Source organism: Solenopsis invicta, chromosome 2 (assembly GCF_016802725.1).
Source record: "Solenopsis invicta isolate M01_SB chromosome 2, UNIL_Sinv_3.0, whole genome shotgun sequence".
NCBI lineage: Eukaryota > Metazoa > Arthropoda > Insecta > Hymenoptera > Formicidae > Solenopsis > Solenopsis invicta.
In genome coordinates, this window is record NC_052665.1 from 14,630,889 (window position 1) to 14,655,011 (window position 24,123).

General features: G+C 34.2%; 1 protein-coding gene across 1 annotated transcript; it reads left to right on the forward strand.

Annotated features, from left to right (window-relative positions):
- The first annotated feature begins 12,649 nt into the window (after positions 1 to 12,649).
- Positions 12,650 to 23,391, forward strand: LOC105197403. The gene is given in 13 exon segments (XM_039445817.1): positions 12,650 to 13,307; positions 13,813 to 14,344; positions 14,446 to 14,814; positions 14,967 to 15,151; positions 15,261 to 15,549; positions 16,085 to 16,264; positions 19,047 to 19,200; positions 20,028 to 20,099; positions 20,101 to 20,552; positions 20,654 to 21,022; positions 21,163 to 21,347; positions 22,080 to 22,368; positions 22,952 to 23,391. Coding segments are annotated over 12 exon segments (3,240 nt in total). The 5' UTR covers positions 12,650 to 13,307; positions 13,813 to 13,824; the 3' UTR covers positions 23,128 to 23,391.
- The last annotated feature ends 732 nt before the right edge of the window (positions 23,392 to 24,123 follow it).

Below are 24,123 nucleotides of genomic sequence, written 5' to 3' on the forward strand. Positions count from 1 at the left end.
ATTGTAATAATGCGAGATGTTAATTTTTTACTACATTTTAATTTATTATTCACTTGCGTTACTGTTTAATATCTCTTTTTTCAGCGCTAATTTTGAATAAATTAGATTAAAGTTTGGTTACATTAGATTATGTTATTAACAGCCTAGACAAAATAAATGAATTATTTTAGAGACATCCTGAACAAATCTTTCCTTTTTTTCTGTCATAAATATATTCCTCTCAAAAATATTCTAAATTGACAGTAAGTACTTGGATATATAAAGGAAAACAACTTAGATTATTTATAAATTACTGTTTTTATTTTTTTTAAGTTTTAAAAAATTAATTTTGCATCACTATTATAGTAACAGCACTGCTATTGTTTTCTATGTTTGATTTTAAGTAGACGCGTCTGTATTTTGAAACAATTAACGTGTTTTTAATTGTTTAATTACGTTTAACCTCTAACCAAATTAATTTCATAAGAGAATAGATACCAAATTTTAATATTATATTTTATTATACATATATTTTACTTGCTTTTATAACGATTTTACAATTATTTATCTAATTATTTTAACTCCTAAATAATAAATTTGTGATTTGGCCCGGAGGAGCACCCACTCAAGGGTTAGATTTCCATAATTTTCAGTAAAATAATTTAAAATAATAATTAGTAGTTTCTTACGCTATCTATGGTCCGTTGTCAAATTTCTGAGAGATCATTGACTCCATTGAAAATGCTGTTTTGGTTCGACTGAAAAAAAAAATATGTTTAACATGAAATCCAATTTTTGGTTGCTTTGTATCGTATAGCTGACAATCGGCTCTTTAAATGGTTTCTTAACAAAAGTGGGGAGATTTCTGGTATTTACTTTATATAACTGAAGCAATGCCTGTTTGACTGTTTTCTGACTTACTTTGGAAGATAACATTAGTGAACCCGATATCGGCGCGACTTCAATTTCTTTTTTTTTTCTTTTTTCTTTATAAGACATTATTCAGTTGTGTACGGCAGTTCTCTTAGATGCATTAATATTTTGTAAAGTATATCTCACATTACATGAACAAAACAACGTTACACAGGAAGATTTGCCAACTATTGAAAAAACGTTTGAAAAATGTTCACATAACCGTAAATCAATCTAATATTAAACTCCGCAGGCCCAAGAATGGACATCGAGATTTATGCGTAATGCATGCGACGGGCGTGTGTGCAATGCGCCGGGACGCCGGTACCGGCGCCGCCGTTGCCCTCCCGAACAATTAGGAAAGGGTTCCCGGTCGTCGTCGTTGTCTTCGTGAGCGAGAAGGTGCCGGCGGCGTGCCGGGAAACACCGGGACGCCAAGGATAGCCCAGGGGTTGCGATTCCATTTCGCTGGGAACCGTTATATTGCAACGTCTTCCGAAATTAAAACGCTTGGACTGTTTCCAACGCGCGCGGATGGACGGCCGGACGGTCGTCCCGTCATTCCGTTTCTCATGCATACGGTGCCGGCCGATGGTCGACGATTGCACCATATGGCCGCGCTTCTGGATCACCGTATCTAACGCAAAAAGTTGAGCTTTCAGCATTCTGTTTTCTCTTTTAAGAAAAAAATTGCGCCGGATATTAATTTCTTCAAACAATACAAAAATATGACGATTGATCGGCATGACATATAAATATCTTTAAGATGCTCTTTCAAAATGTTTCGAAGCTATCTTTCAGAAATCTTTAGGATTTTCATATTGCTTTGGATAGTTTAATCCAAGTTTTAAAAAATACGAATATCTAGTGTAAAATTCTCTCTGTTTCTGATAATTAATTATTTCATCAAATATTATAATCTTAAAAGACTGCGCTTCTAACAATAAGAGTTTCACGAAGAAATCAGCCACGTTGATTTTCGAGGCGCAAAGTTCCACCCTGCGGGCGATCACGGAAGCAGGACCCTTCGTGACCGGCGCAAGGATTGTGGAGCTCGAAAGGGCCGCACGGTAAAACCGGTAGGGCCCGTGCCCTAAATTTCGGTCGATCGACTCGGCAGTTTCCGAGTGAAGTGTCCGAGCTTCCGGGGAGAAAAAAAAAAGAAAGTAGAAAAGATTACATGGCCGGAGGTGGACGATGACCCCGGAACGGCCCCGGGGTCAGCTGGAAGGGTCAGTGATGTCCGACCGATGACCCGGGGCCCGCCCTTATACTCCCGTGTACAATTATAAATGCATTAAATCCATCCCCTTTACAAGATAATATTTAAATCGCGCCGACGGGTTAAAGGACGCCCCGCGCGCGCCACGCCACTCTTTCACGAAAGGGTGGTGCTTCATGTTCTGCGAACGCGTTGTCCGGCCGAGTTTATTGCGTGCGTATTGGTGTCACGGTGCCGCGCGGTGCGCGGCCGATTTTATTGCGTGTATTTTCTGTTATAAATTCACCCTGCCATCCATGGGCAGTCCTCGTCCGAGCCGGGACGTTCGGGAAAACGGACGCGGCTGGTCGCTGGCTCGCACGGTGACGGTCCTGAATATTTATTTATGTGCTCTGTCAATTATTTATGCGCGCAAAGTGCGCGTATGAGACCGCGTGAGATCGCCCGTCGAGGATTTCAGATTGGTATGTCGGAATCGCATTGTGCTTTGTATCCAAAAGCAACACAATGGCGTTCAAAAGCGAAATTGAGGCCGTAATTCATATTACACATTTAACTCTCGTACTACGGTAGCATCGCGATAACTTGGGTGAAATAAAACTGTGTCACACAAGTACGAGCTCAGCTTACGTAAGAAGTATTTTATTGCGTACGCATATTTTCAACAGAAAAATAGATGCGTAGTACACCCGAGTAGAAACATGTAAAAAAAGAGATAACGTTTAAAAAATGTTTATGGCATTTCGTGTTTGCCTTGATCTTTGACTAGCTTGTTTTCAGATTAGTTTATCGAATTGTTTTTGATTAACTTTGTTTACTGTCTCTTAATCTTACAACATTGACTTGTCTCAAAAGTAATATTAAACTGAGAGATAATGAACACTGTTATATAATGTCAATATACATGAGTATCTTACTTGTTATTGCGATTATTTCACGTCCACAAAGCGATATCACTGTGTACGCAAGCAAAATACGAATTTATCGTATGGCCTTACATAAATCAGGATCTCTTATAACATTCATATCTTTCATTTTATTGCACTTATTTCAGAAGAAGTGATGTAATTTTTTCTACTCATATACTTTTTCTGTTTTTAATTATACACAGAAAAACAATTAATATTAAATCAACAATACGCAATCAAATACGCATAATTTACTTACACAAAGAAAATTGTTCTCTTCATGTAAGCAAATGATGTTTGTTTAAGATTACAAATTTTTCCAAGAAGATTTTATATTCTTGCTCATATATGAAACAATGCATTGTTTCATATATACTTGCTGATTTAATACCTAACTTTTTTCTGTATATTTGTATTTCCTTAGGTTAATATCTTTCCATACAGCTTTCTACACTTTGTACTTTTGACATCACTCTTTTATTTCTTCACATATTCAAATACAATTACTGTGGCACACTTTGAAAATGAAATAAGGTCTCGCGATACTGCAATGAACTCTGCGCGTTTGTCTTCGCGTGCATCTACCTGCAGGTGATCCGTTAGAATAGCAACAATAAGAACTTGTCAGGAGCGAAACTTAAAGAATCGTTAACGGCGTTTACCGTATGATTGCGTGTGTTTTCCCTTATAAATCCTTCAGGCACAAACCCTACCGCGCGAAAGGGCTGCCCCGAGCGAGTCCGAAGGCCCAAGAGGATCTTGCATTACAATAAGGTCGAGAAAAGAGATATGAAGCGTCGACCGAAATTTCTTTGCGCGCATCGGCACGCACGAAACGAGGAAGGAAAAGGTCAGGTCGAAATTGTACAATGAGATATATCACATACACGTTACATTTCGCTCGAGCTTTCAGCTCTCGTACACACGACCCGTATAACGGAGTCCGTTAGGAACACATTACCATTTACGTTCGTTGATCTGTTTTTCATCGACTTCCGCTGTAAATAGGAATTCTCAATTCCTTTATATCGTAACCACTCGCAAAAGAGCGCGTTACGCTGCTTTTTAATTTCTTACTATCGCGTCGTGTTTTGTTCGGAGGCATCGCGTTTATTATTCTTATTATCGCTTACTCCGTTTACCGCGGTCTTTGCGCAAAAATCTCACGATCAAGCGGAGATTTAAGCAAAGCGAGAGAACATCTCGGTAATTAAGCGGAGCAAACGCTTCTCGTTTGTCGCTAAACGCTGCTGCTCGGGCGTGCATTCGATTCCTCTGAAATGAGAGAATCAGATGGCGATAGATTCGCCATTAAATGCGCAATGGAGGAAATACGATTTTGTCCGTCCGCATTATTTTGCAGAGACGGCTCGTGGGGCGCGCGCAGTCTTGGCGGGGTGATCGAGCGCAGTCGATTAAACGAATCGGTCGTTTCTATTCGAGGCAACGGCATGCGCTCTCTCAGGGTCCAGGTAGGAGAGATAAGCGGACATCTCCTCGAGCTACCGTCGCGTCGCGTATCGATCCGAATCCCGATTCAATTTTCTACGCCCCCGACGCGACGTAGCGCAACGGCGAAACGGCATGCATTAAACATCGTGCATCACGCATGCCGGCGCACTGATCCATCGTCGGCGACGTCGGGCATAAATGCGTCAACCGGGACACGACATTAGGGATAGCTGCAACACTATGACGTTATCGGGGTCTCTATCGGTGCTTATCTTCCGTTTATCACTTTGGCTTCAATATCGGTATCGCGCGACGTTGTCAAGGGACTGCAAAATTCTAATTGAAATAATGCAGCATTTAAAACACCGCTCTCGCCGATAAATTTCGAAGCAAAAAAAAAACTCTGGCCCGTATTCAGAACGCGTTTACAAAGATGTTAGCGCGCTTTTTTGTCATTCTATTCTTGTTTTACATAAAAATGAACCATAAGGATAGAATGACAGAAAGAAAACGCGCTAACATCTTTATAAGCGCGTTTTAAATATAGGTCTCTCTTTTCTTATACATGAAATTTATTTTTATAAAATAACATCAATGAATCGCAAACGTAATTGGAATACAATTTCACGATTTTATACGACTTGATACTTTATTATCAATAATTCGCGTTGATCTTCGTTGAAATAAGGTATCGAATCAAGAGCGCTTGCATAATCAAATTTCTTTTAATTTTCAATTTCATTTTAATTGTAATTTAATAATCTTTTTTCTGATCTTCTGAGTTGTTCCAATTAATTATTTTTAATGAAAATAAAGTTAGACAGAGAAAAAAGAGGTACACGTGTGAAACTCTCTCGTTTAAATAAGGACTTACCGCATAGAATTTGTAATCGGTTATTTCAATTTCAATAGTTGTTACAGACACCTAATGCAAATTTAGAAATCAGTGGTAATAAAGAATCTTGCTTTTTGATCGATCCTGCAGTCAGGTCGCATTACTCCGGACACATTTTGGTAGGCGCCCCGTTCACGCATACACGCGCATCGTTTTCTATCCGAGAGGCGCGGCGGTCTGCTCTATTATTACACGAAATTGCCTGGGAAAACTTTCATTAACTTGTCCGATGCCTAATTCATGAGAGACGGACCGACGCGATACCGTATAATCCGCGCCCGAGGCTCCGCGGGCGGCGCAGCGGCGAGAGGGCAGCTGAAGGGGGATGAAGGGGGAGGGCCGGGACAATCGGCGAAATGATTTCGGAGGTACGAAATGAAATAAAGATGATCTCGCGTTCGGCTGCGGATGCGAAAGCACGACTGGAATTGAAATTCGACTGACGCGTGAAATCGCTCGTTTTCATCCCGATATGCTCTCCGAATCATCATTTTGACGGTATCTAATTCTTTCGCGTGTAGGAACTATCGTTTCGTTCCTTCAACATTTATCTACTGGCTCATATACGTGTAAGATCAGATGTCTATTCCTCTCATTCAGGTCAAACGTTCGCATTTTCAAAGTCTGTTTGAAACGACGTGCTCAAGCGCTTATGGGATAAATTAAATATTTATTAATACATTTAGCTTACACAGAAAAAAATTTAGTATCAAATTAACAATCTTTGTTTCATATATAAACAAGAATATAAAATTTTCTTGAAAAAATTTATAACTTTAAACAGACATAATTTGCTTACATGAAGAGAAAAATTTTCTTCATATAAGCAAATTATGCTTGTTTAAGATTATAAATTCTTTCTCAACAAAAATTGTTGATTTGATATTAATTTTTTTCTGTGCATTTGTAAGTTTTAAATTAAAACAATATTTTGCCTTTTTTTTTATTTTACAAAAACAATCATTGCTATTTCATTTTGCTTCAAAATTTCTTTAAAATTACTTAAATATCGTGTCAGTAAAATTCTTAAATAAAATATGAATTCTTTGTATCATTAATGTTTTAAATTCTTTCTAAAACATAGGCACACGCATTGTGCTTATTAATTTTTCTTTACTAATCGTTATTTATTTCCCCGAAATCTTCAAGAAAGAGATTTGTTATAAGAATTATCTGTGTGAAAAAAATTTAATGAATCTTTCATGAGTTTGTTGTCGTTAAAACTTATCAACATTTAATTATACCGGTTATAAATGCAGATAACAAGACAATGCGTCGATTAAACAAAAGAAATTTATTTAAACCGGTTTTAGCAGCAACGCTTTAGAATCCTTTCTTTCCCGCCACCTATTCATCGTGAATTCAACTAACAGCTTTTTCATGGGACTTCAATACCAGCTGCAATTTCTTACCGACATCCTTCCACGTATTGACGTCTTGCGCGATCGAGATAATAATCGTAAGATTTCCACGATATCAAGACAAAAATTACAGTTCGCAACCTATGCGACGGTAGAGCGTGATTTTATCGACACCACGTAAGGGAAAGTAGGGAAATTGCACGCACCTAAGGGAAATTTATCGCAGTAAAATGATTTTTGAAGTTGAAATCAATACGAGTACAGAAGTAGAAACTTTAAACATTTTTTTATCATTATGTATTGTCATATTGAACAATTTTTCATTTGGTAATGCTATATTTAGCAAAAAGAGGCAAGTAAATAAACGAAAAAATTTCTCGCGTCTTGGATAATTGTACGCGCAGTTGGATAATGGGATAAATGTACGCAGAGGTTATAGTCCATTCTTTTAGCTGCACTACACTACACTACACTGCACTATAGTTGGTCTCACGTGGTCTCACGCCTTTCAAGATGGATGTGTAAAATTGTCCACGGCGGACTTGATTTGATAAAAAAACAATTATCTGATGACTATTTAAGTAAATTTAATAAACAATAGCTCAAAAAACGCAGGAAAAAAACGTACTTTTGATAGGTATAACAAGATTAAATGAATAAAGTAAAAATACGGACTTATTGCCTTATTTTCTGAATGCCGAAATTGCAAGAAAAATCATAATTTTACTTTTTCTTATTTTCATAATTAACTACGTTTTTAAATGATATAACGTATGGTTATATATTTAAAAAATACCTTCAGTCTATAAATATCGGCGTGATATAATCTCTATTCATCGGGAAGATGCCAAACCACGAAGCGTACAATAACCCTACTTTCCCCCTACATGAAGATGATTTTCGTCCGTGGATAGAAACAAGAGTATCGATCTTGATGGATAGAAACAAGAGCATCAGTCGCGAAATGATAATCATTAGCGAATTACTTAAACCGCAACCTCCTCGCTTTTCGCTCTTCGTCTCTTCGTGCAACTATCTTCTTCTGCGTCTTTCACTTGTCAGAAGCGCATCGGCCTTCTCGCAATTTCGTCTTCTCGCGCGTTGCCTGCGTGCACCAATGGATATATAATGTACAGGTCTCATTACAACGAGGGTGAGAGCGAGGGTGAAGGTCCGCAAGGACCTCGCGGGTATGCGGGACCTCTCGCGTGCGCCAGCTTGCACGAGAAGATTCCCTCCTCTTTCCATTCTCGCTTTCTCTCTCTCTTATCTGTCCTCTTTCTTCTCTTAGAAGTTCATAATACACAGGGACTCGATAGAGGCGAAAGAGGAGACGGAGTATATATTTAGCAAGATACTTTGTTGCTGATCGCGCAATGCGCCGCCGGGAGTCCGTTCGCGGAAGGGTTGCTCCCGCGAGAAGGCGACGGCCGCGACGGGGAGATTCCATGCGCGAGGAATTAGGGCCCTGCGTGCCGCGCAAGGCGATCGCGTGCGCGGAAACAGTAGCCAGGGTTCTTTCAGGTGACCTCACGTGACTCGACGCGGATACCCGACGCTGCTTCACGGTGGCGGATTGCAGTTGCCGCCTTTTCCCGGAGAACGGGCCCGCAATCTCTCTTCAAGCTCATATTATTTTACACGGTTCACGAGACCTAAATGATAAACTGCGTTGCTATCAGAAGAGGGGAAGATAGCTCCCATCTTCGCCTCGTCTTCATTGATAGGAATTCGATAATAAACACGTAACTCCCAGTAGCATGATCCGGTTTTGAAATGAAAAAAAAAAAAATTATGTAATTATAGATTATATGTGCTATTATATGTGCTTGTCATGCTGTAGTTGATGTATTCGCGTTATAGATTGCGAGTCGCAATATATGCAAGAGGATATTGGCACTGTTTGACGCGCGCGTGTATCTTGCAGCCGCGCGGACACGAATCATATTACAGTGTGCTATTATATTTGATTAGAAAATGACAGAGCTGTACGTTTATTAGGCTGCACGGAACTTTCCAAGCTTACTTGCGTAAATAAGATAATGATAGCAAACGCGAAACTTCCTGCTCTCTCGAAAAAAACAATGCTGACGTACATTTGAAAATCAATGTTTGCCAACTGAATAATAATTAAGAGATTCTCCCAATTTGTTTAATTAAAAAAGTAAAATAAAATAGTGAAAATTGATGAAAATACCAAGTTTAATTTTTTTTAATGAAATAATTAACTCTAAACTTTTAAAATAAAGTAATATATGTATCTTACACAATTATATAATATTATCAAATAATGTAACAAGTAATAAAACAACGCAGTAATATTTTACAAAACGATTTTCTTATAAAGAAAAAACGTTATATTATTAATATATCAGAAAAGATTTGTAAGATTTTTTTTTTCATTCAAAGAATTACATATTAAAGTAGAAACTGAATGGTCGAGTGTAATATTATCTGGCGAAGAAAAAAAAGGCTAACTTTACTATCTTATCCGAAAATGATAACGAAATCGACGTTGAAACAAACAATTGTCAAACAAACATCGAATTGGCATAAATTTTATATCAATTCCGGCTGGGATGTTGGCTCGAGTTTCTCAGCATTTCTAAATGTATTAAATATTTACAGTTAGCTAGTCTCTATGCAGAATTATATCTAGTATTAAAGTTATATTAAATGTCAAAAGTGGACATGATTTTCTCTTCCTCTGTCTACCTTCTAATAATCTTGCTATTACTAGATTTCTTTACAGGTTGCGTCTTAGTATCAATCAACTCGTAAATCCGCAAAATAGAATACTGTTCGCTAACGTTGGCACTTTCTATCAATTATCATGCATCGTGTATTGATTATCGTTCATGTTCCAGTCGACATCACTTCTTATCGTCATTAACTCAACCTCTGCTCTAAAATTAACGAGATGCGTGTTTAACTTTTTTACGTACAGCACGGCACATTACGTGCCGTAAGATAAGTATACATCGCCTGGTAACAGAAATTACTAATACTTGCTAGTACGTTACCAAATATGTGTATCCGAGTTTGTTCTCCCGCGGCTACGTGCGTATGTACAAGGCGTCCCAAATCACAGTTATTTTTAGCTGTTGTTATTCTTTCTAGTTTAGATTTGAATCTTCCATAGATAATCGCTATTATCGAGATGTTTTTGTATTTTTTATCTCTTAGATTATGAGCTGATAACACACTTAGCTTTGCTTATCATTTACTTCACATGAAAATGGATTCAATAAAGTCAAACTGTATAATTTTGAATCTTAAATATTAAAATATTAAATATTTTAAATGTTTAAGACAAAATTATATTTTTTTATCAAAATAAGATTTATTTCATGTCATTTGAAGAAGAAATTCTTTGCGCATTCTTTGAAACTGTGAAGCTTTGACCGTTAAATTTCACAAATTTCTAATATCTAATCGAAAGAAACAGCTTCGAGACACCCTGTGTATACTGATTCGTGTACGGAGGATTTACTTGCATGTAGGTTTGGAAAATGCGAGCTCTCACGAATGGCAATTTAACCAATCACGTCATCATTTAAGTCGATTTTATGCTTTGGAGCTGCTGTAAAAATTAAAAAATAGAGTTTTATTCAATATCTTATTTATCGTGCGGTTTGCATAAAATAGCATTGAAGTAATGTATGTTGCTATTGTTATTCTTCATATACGTTGTTTAAATAAACGCGCTTCGATGCTTTGTCGGTATGGGGCATTATAGGAATTTCTGGATTGCCTAACCTTCGTCAATGGAATACATTGATCATTGCAATTAGCTGCTCTACAGTCAAAATTAAATTATCGATATTTTGTAAAAATAATACAATAATTTTTTTATTCATAACTTGTTTTTAATTGTCTCCAAAGTATTACAGTCTGTTAAATAAGAGCGTGGTCAGTCTTATTCACAACTGGTAAAAATATCGCTCTTAATTTTTTGTGAGCCGATAGAGGAAACCTATGTCTTCGATGCACTTTGAAGAAAGATTCAATTTCAAAGAGGTTTGATATATCGTATGTAACTATTCAAACCCATATCCGTGCTCATGACATGATATGCCGCAGTACAATAAACTTCTGTTGCGTGAAAAACATGTGAACAAGTGACTCGCTTCGACGAGCTAGAACATCAATCGAGATTTTAGTGACGTATTTTTTACTGACGAATGTTCTATACGAATGCGTATAGTAGCGTCAAACAAATTTGGTCAATCTCAACAAGCATATAATATCTCGAGACATTTTCGGATAGCTGCATAGAAACGCAACCTCGTAGCGCGTCGTGTATTTGACACTCATGACGCTTAATGTGTTTTTCTTACAAAAGACTAACAGCAACAAAAAATTGAGAGGAATACATTTACCAGTAGTGAATAAGGCGACCACGTTCTTATTTAACAGACTACATACTTTGACATCACCAAAAATATTTGACTAATTTTGGCATTCGAGTTTAAAAAATTCACTATTACTTTATTATTTCAATTATTATTATTATTATATACTTAGAAAACTTTTAATTCAGTATTCATTCAATACTATGTACTGATTCGCCTTCAATTTGTGCTCTCTCGCCTACACGGAAAAAAATGACTTAGAAGTGGTAACTAAATATTAGTAGCTAGTTCGATATTTTCTATCAGTGCTAAAAATTGACTATTAAAGATAAAATATATTTGCTGTGAATCACAGTTTTATTAGCTAAAATAAAATGTGTGTTTTAACACGTGTAGCTAAAAAAGTGGCAGCTATTCCTCAATATCTTAGTCCCGGACTACAATTAATGTTGCAAGCCTTAAATCGTAAAAATTAACCATGGTCGATTATTCTCCTCATATTCAACTATGATTGGTCAATTTCTTACGGCTTAAGGCTTACTACACCTGTTGTAGACCGGGACTTAGGAGCGTGAAACTATATACGCATTTGCTAAACATTATTTGATTCTGGCAGTGAATATTTCTTGCTGTAACTGCTAATTTTAATAACTAATAAATTTAGCTCCGGCAGCAACGATATTAGCTGTCCCTATTTTAAAGACACATCTTAGTTGCTACAACTAAATTTTAGCTTTGTTGGCTAATCTTTTCTCTGCGTGTAATAACGCATGAGACGAATCCGTTCCAGCGCAAAAGAATCGAGCGCATGAACAGGTATGTACATACATACAGCGTACATATACACATAGGGTTCGTAATTATTTTTCAAAAATAATATAGCGGAAAGAAATTTTATTATATATGGTTAGATTTGTACAAAAATAAGCTTTAATTCTGTCATTAAAATAATTTAAAATCAAAAAGAAAACAAATAAAGTCGGGGGAAATATAAATAATAATTTAAAAAAAAAATTTCCAAATTGTTGCTATAATTCTTGAACCATTCAACTTTCATTCAGAATATATTTTTCTTATAATAATAATAAATTAATAAAAAGTTTATTGATTTACTACAAAAATTTCTTTTATGTCTTGAAAAGAGGAAACATTTTGAGAAAAGTTATATAATTAATAAAATAAACGGTTTTTTCAAGGGAAACTTATTATTTCCCAGTTTACATTAATTAATAATTACGAGTTGAACTGATTTTATTAACGCACTAATATTTTGCGATCCGCCGACAGTATAATACTACCACGGTGTGAGAATATTAATCTGATTTAAAAGCAAGACAAAATATTTTAACTTGAACAGATGCTTTTATATGGACTCTTATTTATAAAAAATAATGTTTGGGACGATGGCAATGTAAAAACATCGCGCTTGTAATTGTAACGCTCTTTCCGTTCTTTCAGCGAGTCGACGCGCGCGAGCGGAAGAGCGCGAGGCTGAAATAAATAAATACTTGTCTAACAGCAATTAACGAGCCTTTTCGAAAGATCTGTAGGACGAAGAGATCGTTGTCCATTTACTGTTTTCCCGCCTGGATTTTTCGAGAAGGATCACAGCTTTTATAAGGCACAAGCATCGAGCGTGTGCCTCAGTCACTTGCGAGATTATAGAGAAAGAACATATACGCACAATTATAATCAAATCGGCTTTTATGATTAGACATTGATTTTGGCATCTCTCTTGGTACTTTCTGTATATCTTTAAACGTAGTCATTTCGCGCGCGCTCGACACAACTGTAGTGCGGGAAATAAATCACGCTATTCGCAACCCGAGACTTTCTTTATTGCTGGGCTATCGCTCTCTCCGTCGCTCCAACTCTCTCTTACACTATCTCGCTCGCTCACTTTTAACGCTTTTGTCGCGCACAAATAACATAACGCCATAATTGCCGTTGACATTATCATTGTTATTACGATGCAATTATGAAAGGAGACTGTGCGTTTATCGTGTACTTAACTTTAAAAGTTAAAAGGAAAAGCAGATAAAAAATCAGAGAAGTTAACGTGTATTATTTGTTTTTCTTTTACCATACACATTATCGTGCCTGAGTTATCATATTGACTGTTATCAGTCTAAAAAGACTTTCCACCGCCGTTGGAAAAGCATAAATAAGATGCATTTTAGTGAAAAGTCTCATTCTTACAAGTGGTACGGGACCTTTGATTACGTAAGTGTCTGAGTTTTATTTAATAACGTGATGAGGAATTTAAAAATGTGAAAACTCATTATTAAATATTTACCTTTATAGTTATGAAAATTAAAATTATTATGATTTTCTCATTAACGTAATATTTTTTTGTGATAATTTGTTGAGTGTAATTAAATATTAAGTGTATATTTTTAATGATACAGAAGTTTGAAAAAATGTTAAGTATACGGGAGTTTGTATTTTTCTTTATTAATACGCCTTTTTGTATAGCAGTTTTATGTAAAATTAACCGAGTATTAATATCTAATTGTATTTCTAAAATACTTAAATTTACTTTATAATAAAAATCTGATTTGCAATCAAATTTATATCTGTAATAATGTAAATCCAATACTTGCGTACATAATTGATCGATTCTTTAGCTATTTGTAATATAATTAATAAACAAATAAATAGTAGCGACGGGTTGTGCTCATATTATCATCTATTTTTTTGAGATCAACATAAAAATGTGTTTTTGTAGGGAAAGTGAACAATGGCACTCTTGACGGCTTACTGGAGTTTAGATGGCATAATAGTTTTGACAACTCTCCTTATAGTTATCTATCTTTATATGACACGCAAATTTGGGTACTGGAGGAAACGAGGTGTTAGAGAAGCGACACCGACTCCATTTTTTGGCAATTTCATGGATTGCATGCTTATGAAGAAAAATCCTTCACATTTTATGAAAGATTTATATGATCAAGGGGAAGGAGTGCCTTATATCGGGTTCTACTTATTAGACAAGCCGTGCTTGATGATCCGCGATCGGGAAATCGTTAAAAACATTTTAGTGAAAGATTTTAATTACTTCTCTGACCGATACGGTTCGCCAGATACGAATGATCGATTGGGTTACGCTAATCTTTTCTTTATAAAAAATCCAGCCTGGAAATTTTTAAGAACGAAGTTGACGCCAGTATTCACACCGGGCAAACTGAAGAAGATGTTTAAGCTGATGACAGAATGCGGTAAAAATCTCGATACATATCTTGACTCGCTGAAATTGGAAAGTAAGTGCAATAAAATGGAATTACAAATGTCGAAGGAAAAATTATTACTACCAAATAATTGGAACAACATTGTTAATATTAAATCGAAACGTTGGCAACAGATAAAGGAATGGAAATGGAAGTGAAAGAGTTAACTGCCAAATTCGCTACGGACATAATTGGCATTACTGCTTACGGACTCATTGTGAACTCGTTGAACAATCCAGATGCCGAGTTTCGAAAATATGGCAAAAAGGTTTTTGAGTATAACATTGTCCGTGGTTTCGAATTTCTTTCGATGTTCTTCTTACCAACGTTATTTCGTTGGACCGGTATGAGAACGTTTGGCAAGGAAGCCACTGGTTTCTTACGTACGGTCCTTTGGGAGACTCTCACTGAACGTATGAAATCTGGTCGAAAGAGGAATGATCTCATTGATACTCTTATCGAACTTCGAAACACTTATAAAGATCAGAACATTGGAGGATTCAGTAAGCAAAATGATTCAAACGTTCTTAATGCATGAATTCTTCAATTTGCATTTAAAAGATAAGAATTTAATTTGCTTTAGCAATAATTTAAATAAATAAAAATTAATAATAACAAATAAAAACGTTTGAAAATGAGTTAATTGAAATTTTAGAGTTTGACGGGGACGATCTAGTAGCACAAGCAGCTGTTTTCTTCACAGCTGGTTACGAAAGTTCTTCATCGATAATGGCTTTTACTTTGTATGAACTCGCAATACATTCGGAAATACAAGATAAGCTCAGAAAAGAAATTCTTGATGCGCTCCACGAAAATGATGGCAAAATCACATATGACATGGTATGCAAACATCGTAAATCATTTTCTTATTATCAAAAAATTGAATAAAACGAATTACTTTAATATTACTGTCAAGCTTAAAGTATATATTTTATTTGCCTGCTCTCAGGTCATGTCGCTTTCGTATCTCGACATGGTGGTGTCCGAAACATTGCGGATGTATCCGCCTTTGGCGTTTCTGGATCGCGTAACAATTGAAACTTACAAGGTGCCGAATTTCGATTTAGTTATCGAAAAGGGCACGCCGGTTTATATATCGATGCGAGGCATGCACTATAACCCAGAATTCTTCCCTGATCCAGAAAGATACGATCCGGAGCGATTTAGCGAAGAGAACAAACGTAACATACCGTCATGTACCTATTTTCCATTTGGAGAGGGTCCACGCATATGTATAGGTGAGAACATTGATTGTAAATATAGAAATTTTAATAGAATTAAAAGAGTAAATTACAAATTCGAATTTTTAATTTTTCTGTGTTGACATGAATCAAAAATATTTACTTTGTATATGTCGCTGATTTAGGGAGAGAGAGCAGAGTATTTTTTGACCCTCTCCCTTCTAATATAATTATTGCAAGGGCGATACACATTAATAATTTTTACTTCTTTGTTTTTTATCAGAAGATATTTTAACAACTGCAAATAATTTCTGTGATCAAAACTGCGAGGAAGCGTCGGCCAAGTTTTTTCCTCTTTAATGAGTTAACTAATTTATTTACTAAATACTTGTTTACGTTGAGCCGCGCCTATACTTATGTCATACACAACAATCTGAATAATTTAGCTTTTGTTCAATTTTACACTTACAATTTTACTATCTTAATTACAATATCACAAAAAATTAATTTTATAATATTGAAATTTTATTAATTCAATTTGTTTATTTTTCTTATTTGTTAGAATGTTGTAAGACATCTCATTATTCCACAGGCGCCCGTATGGGTCTTTTACAAATAAAACTGGGAATTATTACTATCTTGAGCAAATACGGGGTAGAACCATGCCAGAAAACCTTAATACCAATGGTTCTCGATCCGAGAGGTACGCTAACATCGCCAATGGGTGGAGACATATGTCTCAATATTAGAAAAATCAACACTTTGTATAGTTCCTAAGACATAACGAGAAGAAATATAAAAGAAGGTAGGAAATGTGAGTCAGTGCGAAACTTAGTGTGTAAGCGATTTACGAAAAATCAAACAAATTTAATGAATAATTTTGCGTATACATTTAATTGACAACTGAGACATAAATTAAAGCTTATATTCTGTCGAATGTGTTTAACATTCCGTAGTTTTTAACATTCCATAATTTGTCCATACGACGGTGAGAGTTTCAAGAAATTATTGTTTGTTCTTATATTCTCATTTTCAATTATTTATTTCGTATTCGATACTTTATATTTGCGACGTTTGTCTCGTGAGATAATGTTTTATTTGTGAATGTATTTGCCGAGTTTCGATCAAAGGATTTTTGTACCGACAGGACACAACAGTTCTTTCAATACTGTTAAAAAATCATATGTTCTTGAGTGCAGTTACACATTAATATTTTATGATAAACACCTATGAATGACTTTAATCAAACTTTGATTAATCGGCAATCAATTCAACCGGCAAGATTATTTACATAAAAATTTTCAACAGCATAATTTGTCATTTTTAATTTCATCTTCCTTTTTATAATGTATATTAAATCGCCAATTAAGTTAATCGAAATTCGAAGTCACCCTTAATATTGTGGAGCGATTACACTCATTATGAGCAACAAGTTTTTTATATTTCAACAACTAAATTGTAATTCTTGTAGTAGATAGGAAGGTCGAAAAGGAAGAAAAAAGATCCAGGTTCAATATTAATTAGAAGAGAGACGTTTATTAAGATGTTTATGCTAAGATATTTCGTACGAGACTGACTGCCGTTGTCATAACAAGATGTGCTCTCTAAAGACAATCTGATGGTGTACATACGGATAATGAAGTACGCTCGATATTAATAAGCTAGTATAATATTAAAATGTTATGCTATTCTTATGTATTTCCTCCTGCTGAGTATGAATCTGTTGTCCAAGCTTGATTATTAGTTTACAATTACAATTATAATTTTGAAAAAAATAATGCCAACGAGCCATAAATGATAAACTCTTCAAATTGTCACTTTTCTCAAGATTGCAATGTAATATACTTTCGACAACGGATTTGTGTGTAGCAACTAAAAACATATGGTATTAAAAGTGATATAAAAACACTCGTGACATAAAAAAAGTCTAATGTTGTTAGACAGTATGTACATACATGGAAAAAAAGTTATGTTTAAATTGTTATATCTTGGAAACTAAAAATCATGTCAAAAGAAACAAAATTAAATTTAAAAGTTGCTACTTTCACGTGGCATTAACAAAATTTAGAGAAAAAAATGTATACCGATTAGTATAAAATAGTATTATAAGAACTCTCAAATTCATTACTTTTAGTCACTTTGACGCCATTTTTCACAAAGTTGTGAAAAAATTGTGAGTTAATAATCAAATTTGGATTTGTGGTCAACTGGCAAAAGTACATCGAAAATGACTATTTACACTTATAATAAAGAAAAAATGTTCAAGTATTGTTGCTTAGTGTTATTAAAACACATTAAATTATTTACACGTTCCAAGTTAATGTTTACCATTGTTATGCTAATAAGCAATTAAGAATTAATAAGTATAAAAATGACATCTCTTTTGATAAGATAACAATATAGACATCTCGAAAGTCAAGAACTATAATTACTACGTGCTTGTATAATCTCAAGCCCATATTGATAATAATGAAGTAACGTTAAAAATAATAAGATAAAATAGAAATGGAACAAAAGTTGCAATGTATAAATTTAGCAACGTACATGATGTTGAAGTTCATGCCACTTATGTAACTTGTAACTCTTACTCGCACACTGAAAATTTCGTAATTATAAATATTTATATTATAATGTATATTTTTTAATATTTATAATATTTATTAATAGTTTAAATTTTTATATTTGCCGGTGAGTCTTAAGCAATTCTTGCAATATATTCTCATTTTTAAGAACTTTATTTCTTGATACACCATACTCAATACACAGGCATCACGGTTGCCCAAAATCTGGACATAAGACGACTTAAAGCCATCTTAAACTTTCTATTACTGTTAATACAGTTATTTGATTATTATATTTAATAAGAAGTTGATTTATTATAAAGATTTCTTTTATGTCTCGAAAAAAGGATACATTTTGAGAAAAGATGTATAATAAATAAATTAAACGATTTGTCCAAGGAAACCTTATTACTTCCCAGTTAGTTTACATTAATTAATAAGTACGAGTTAAGTTGATTTTATTAATACACTAATATTTTGTGCTCTGCCAACAGTATAATACCACCATAGTTTAAGAATATTAATCTTATTTGTAAGCAAGACAATATATTTTAACTTTAATAGGTGCTTTTACATCAGCACATATTTATTCGAAATAAAAATAAGCGCCACAATTTCGTATCATAGTTTCTTTAGTCAAATTATTGTAATTATACATATACGTAAACCGTAATGCTGTAATTATACATTTAGACTACCAAATATATTCAAATGACAGTCTAACTTTACATGCACTTTTATGAACAAATAAGTACTAATAACAAGATTTGAATTACTATTTACGATAGTTATAGAAGTGAAATTGAATATAGTGCTTTTAAACAGATTCGAGTCAACTGATTCAAAGTCATAATTACCGTCGAAATTATCATCGTTATTTTGAGAGGGTACTGTGTGTTCATCGTGTCTCAATACGACTAAATGCAACAGCGGATAAAAAATCGGCGAAGTAACGCTGTTTTTTTCTTACATGATTATCTTGAGTTATATTAGCTGTTATCACTCTGAAAGAAGCAGTGGGCAGAGACCCTTACTGGACATATTACTGGAAGAAATATAGACCAAACCGCTATTACATAATTAACTGGTGCAAAAGCATAAATACGACGCACTGTAGTAGAAAAGTGTCATTCAGTTCTTACAAGTGGTACGCTAAGTTTGATAAAGTGAGTATCTGAGTTTTATCTAATAACGTGATAACGAATTTAAAAATGTGAAAACTCATTATTAAATTTTTTATCTTTATAGTTATGATTTAAAATTATTACAATTTTCTCATCAACGTAATATTTTTTTGCAATAACTTGCTGAATGTCTATTAAAGATTAAGTGTTTATTTTTTATGACATACAGATTCGAGTTTAAAAAGATGTTAAGTATTCGGGAGTTTGTATTTTTTAATTAATATACTCTTTTATATATAGAATTAACCGAGTATTAATTGTATTTATAAAATACTTAAATTTGCTTTATAATAAAAATTTGTAATCAAATTTTGTAATTAAATATTATAATTTAATATCTGTATTAATGCCCAATACTTGTGCATATAATTAATCAATTCTTAGCTATTTCTAATATAATTAATAAACAAATAAATATTAGCAATTGGTTACTCATATTGATAGAAAATTGTAAACTATTGATACATGCGGTTGCTGGCGATAGAATAATTACACGCGCTTTTGATTAATAGTATGAAGAAAAAGATTTATTATGATACAGTATTTCCTTGTTACAAAGGTTCGGCTTGATACAATGCGAGAGAGAGAGAGAGAGAGAGAGAGAGAGAGAGAGAGAGTGCGCGCGCGCGCGCGCGCGCGTGTGTGTGTGTGTGCGTGTGTGTGCGTGTGTGTTGAGCAGAAGGCTCGGATCAGTGCCCACAGAGGGCGTTGGCTTCAACTTTGAATTATCATTTCTAACACATATTATCATCTATTTTGTTAGATCAAAATAAAAAACGTGTTTTTGTAGGCAAACAATGGCACTCTTCACGACTTATTGGAGTTTAGATGGCATAATAGTTCTGACAACTCTTCTTATAACTCTATCTTTACATGACACGCAAATTTGGGTACTGGAGGAAACGAGGTGTTAAGGAAGCAAACCCGACTCTATTTTTTGGCAATTTCACGGATTGCGTGCTTATGAAGAAAAGTCCTGCAGATCTTATGAAAGATTTATATGATCAAGGGGAAGGAGTGCCTCATATCGGGTCCTACTTATTAGACAAACCGTGCTTGATGATCCGCGATCGGGAAATCGTTAAAAACATCTTAGTGAAAGATTTTAATTACTTCTCTGACCGATACGGTTCACCAGATTCAAATGATCGACTGGGTTATGCTAATCTTTTCTTTATAAGAAATCCAGCATGGAAATTTTTAAGAACGAAGTTGACGCCATTGTTTACATTGGTCAAATTGAAGAAGATGTTCAAGCTGATGATAGAATACGGTAAAAATTTCGATGCATATCTGGACTCGCTGAAAATAGAAGGTAAGTGCGCTAAAATGGAATTACAAATGTCAAGGGAAAAATTATTACTACTAAATAATTGGAACAACATTGTTAACATTAAATCGAAACGTTGGTGGCAGATAAATCAATGGAAATGGAAGTGAAAGAGTTATTTGCTAAATTCTCAACGGACATAATCGGCACTATTGCCTTCGGAATCAATGTGAACTCGTTGAACAATCCAGACGCCGAGTTCCAAAAATACGGCAAAAAGATTTTTGAGTATAACATTTTTTGTGGTTTCGAATTTCTCTCGATATTCTTCTTTCCAACGCTAGTTCGTTGGACCAGTATGAGAACGTTCGGCAAGGAAGCCACCGGTTTCTTATGTACGGCCTTTTGGGAGACTTTCACTGAACGTATGAAATCTGGTCAAAAGCGGAATGATCTTATCAATACTCTTATCAAATTACGAAACACTTATAAAGATCAGAACATTGAAGGATTTAGTAAGCAAAATTGCATAAATTCTTTAATTTGTATTTAAAAGATCAGAATTTAATTTAGTTAGAAAAAGTAATAATTTCAATAGATAAAAATTAATCATAACAATTAAAAATGTTTGAAAATGGGTTAATTGAAATTTTAGAGTGTGACGGGGATAATTTAGCAGCACAAGCAGTTGTTTTCTTCTCAGCTGGTTACAAAACTTCTTCATCGATTATGGCTTTTACTTTGTACGAAATTGCGATACATTCGGAAATACAAGATAAGCTCAGAAAAGAAATTCTTGATGCGCTCCACGAAACTGATGGCAAAATCACATACAACATGGTATGCAAACATCGTAAATCATTCTTTTATTATCAAAAAATTGAATAAAACGAATTACTTTAATATTATTGTTAAGCTTAAAGTATTTATTTTATTTGTTTGTTCTCAGGTCATGTCGCTTCCGTATCTCGACATGGTGGTGTCCGAAACTTTGCGGATGTATCCGTCTCTGGCGTTTCTGGATCGCGTAGCAATTGAAACCTACAAGGTGCCGAATTCCGATTTAGTTATCTTGGGTTAGAAATCCTTTCCAAATGGAAAATAGGTACATGGCTGTATTTTACGTTTGTTGTCTTCGCTGAATCGCTCCGGATCGTATTTTTCTGGATCAGGGAAGAATTCTGGGTTATAGTGCATGCCTTGCATCGAAATATAGATTGGCGTGCCCTTTTCGATAACTAAATCGGAATTTTGCACCTTGTAGGTATCAACTGCTACGCGATCCAAAAACGCCAGAGACGGATACATCCGCAAAGTTTCGGACATCACCATGTCGAGATACGGAAGCGACATGACCTGAGAGCAGGCAAATTAAATAAATACTTTGAGCTTGACAGAAACATTAAAGTAATTTGTTTTATTCAATTTTTTAATAATAAAAAAATGATAAATCATTTTTTTATTATTAAAGAAATGATAAATCATTTTTTTATTATTTAAAAATTGAATAAAACGAATTACTTTAATATTACTGTCAAGCTTAAAGTATTTATTTAATTTGCCTGCTCTCAGGTCATGTCGCTTCCGTATCTCGACATGGTGATGTCCGAAACTTTGCGGATGGATCCGCCTCTGGCGTTTTTGGATCGCGTAGCAGTTGATACCTACAAGGTGCAAAATTCCGATTTAGTTATCGAAAAGGGCACGCCAATTTATATTTCGATGCAAGGCATGCACTATAACCCAGAATTCTTCCCTGATCCAGAAAGATACGATCCGGAGCGATTCAGCGAAGAGAACAAACGTAAAATACAGCCATGTACCTATTTTCCATTTGGAGAGGGTCCACGCATATGTATAGGTGAGAACATTAATTGTAATTATAGAAATTTTAACAGAACTAACAGAGTAATGTACAAATTCGAATTTTTAATTTTCCCGTGTACATAAATCAAAAATACTTACTTTGTATATGTCGCTGACTTATGAGAGAGAGAGAGAGAGAGAGAGAGAGAGAGAGAGAGAGAGAGAGAGAGAGAGAGCAGAGTATTTTTTGGCTCCTTTTTTTTCTAATACAATTATTGCAGGGGCGATACCCACTAATAATTTTTACTGTTCCGTTTTTTATCAAAAAGATATTTTAACAACTGCAAATAATTTCTGTGATCAAAACTGCGAAGGAGCGTCGACCAAGTGTTTTTCTCTTTAATGAGTTAATTAACTTATTTATTAAATACCTTTTTACGGTGCGCCACGCCTACATTTATGCTATACACAACAATTTGAATAATTTGCCCAATTTTACAGTTACGAATTTTATAATCTTGATTACAATATTACAAAGAATTAATTTTTTAACATTTAATTTTTATTAATGCCGTTAATTTTTCTTATTTGTTAAAATTGTTGTGAGACATCTCATATATTATTGTATTATTCCACAGGCGCCCGTATGGGGCTTTTACAAACAAAACTCGGAATTATTACTATCTTGAGCAAATATGAGGTGGAACCATGCAAGAAAATCTTAATACCAATGGTTCTCGATCCGAAAGGTACGCTAACGTCGCCAATGGATGGAGACATATGTCTCAATATTAGAAAAATCAACACTCATTAAAATGTGTAGTCTCACTCAACAAACTTGTATATTTTGTGTAAACACATATTAAAATAATATATTAGGTTTAAGGATTTTTTTTATTTTAATTGTATCTTAAAACATTTATGTAGAGATCTCTTCTAAATTCTCATTTATTAATTATGATTTTTAGTTGCATTATAAATAAATAGAAAAAATATTTGTAATTCTGTTTATTATTAATGCCTTATTTTTGTCTAATGCAAAAATTAGGATAAGAATAATTGTAATAATTTTCATCAATAATGTGTATAATTAATATAATTATTCCTGTCGAATTATGTTAAGAAATATATTAGCTAGTAAAATAAAATAAAGAATTAATTTATTACATTTTTGGTCACCCAAATTCTGGTGTTTGAAATAATATAAGTAGAGATTATCATAACTGATAATTTCTGCTTATATTATTTTGAATGTAAGCATTTCTATTTATATGAATTGAATTATGATAATTAATTGATATTAGTTTCAAAAAATTTAATATCTTTTTTAGTGTTATTTCTTTTCACATGATTTAAAACTGCGATTGTGTCAATCTATTCTTATCGCACGAAAAAATATTGGAAAATAAAAATTTATTTGGATTAAAAGTTTTAATGCACGTCATCGTGCGCATCTAGCTTAGATGATACGTATAAACATTGGCTCTTTATAATCCAAGGAGTACTTTATTAATAGTTTCCAAAATACTATTTTATACAAGCGTCATATATGTAAGAAGTGTTTTTCTTATTTAACTGCGTACGTAATTGCACAAGTAAATTTAACTCTTACGATTTATGATTGTCTGTTTTTATGATTGCTAAACCAATAGTCTCGTACGAGATTAATTAAAAAACATATTTTATAAATTTTGTTATCGTCGTAAAAATATACAGAAGTTTTTCTTATTCTTGTTATTTTACGCAATTGCATACATGTAATGTAAAATATAAAATATATGATAATGTATAACCAACTGTAAGAAAACAG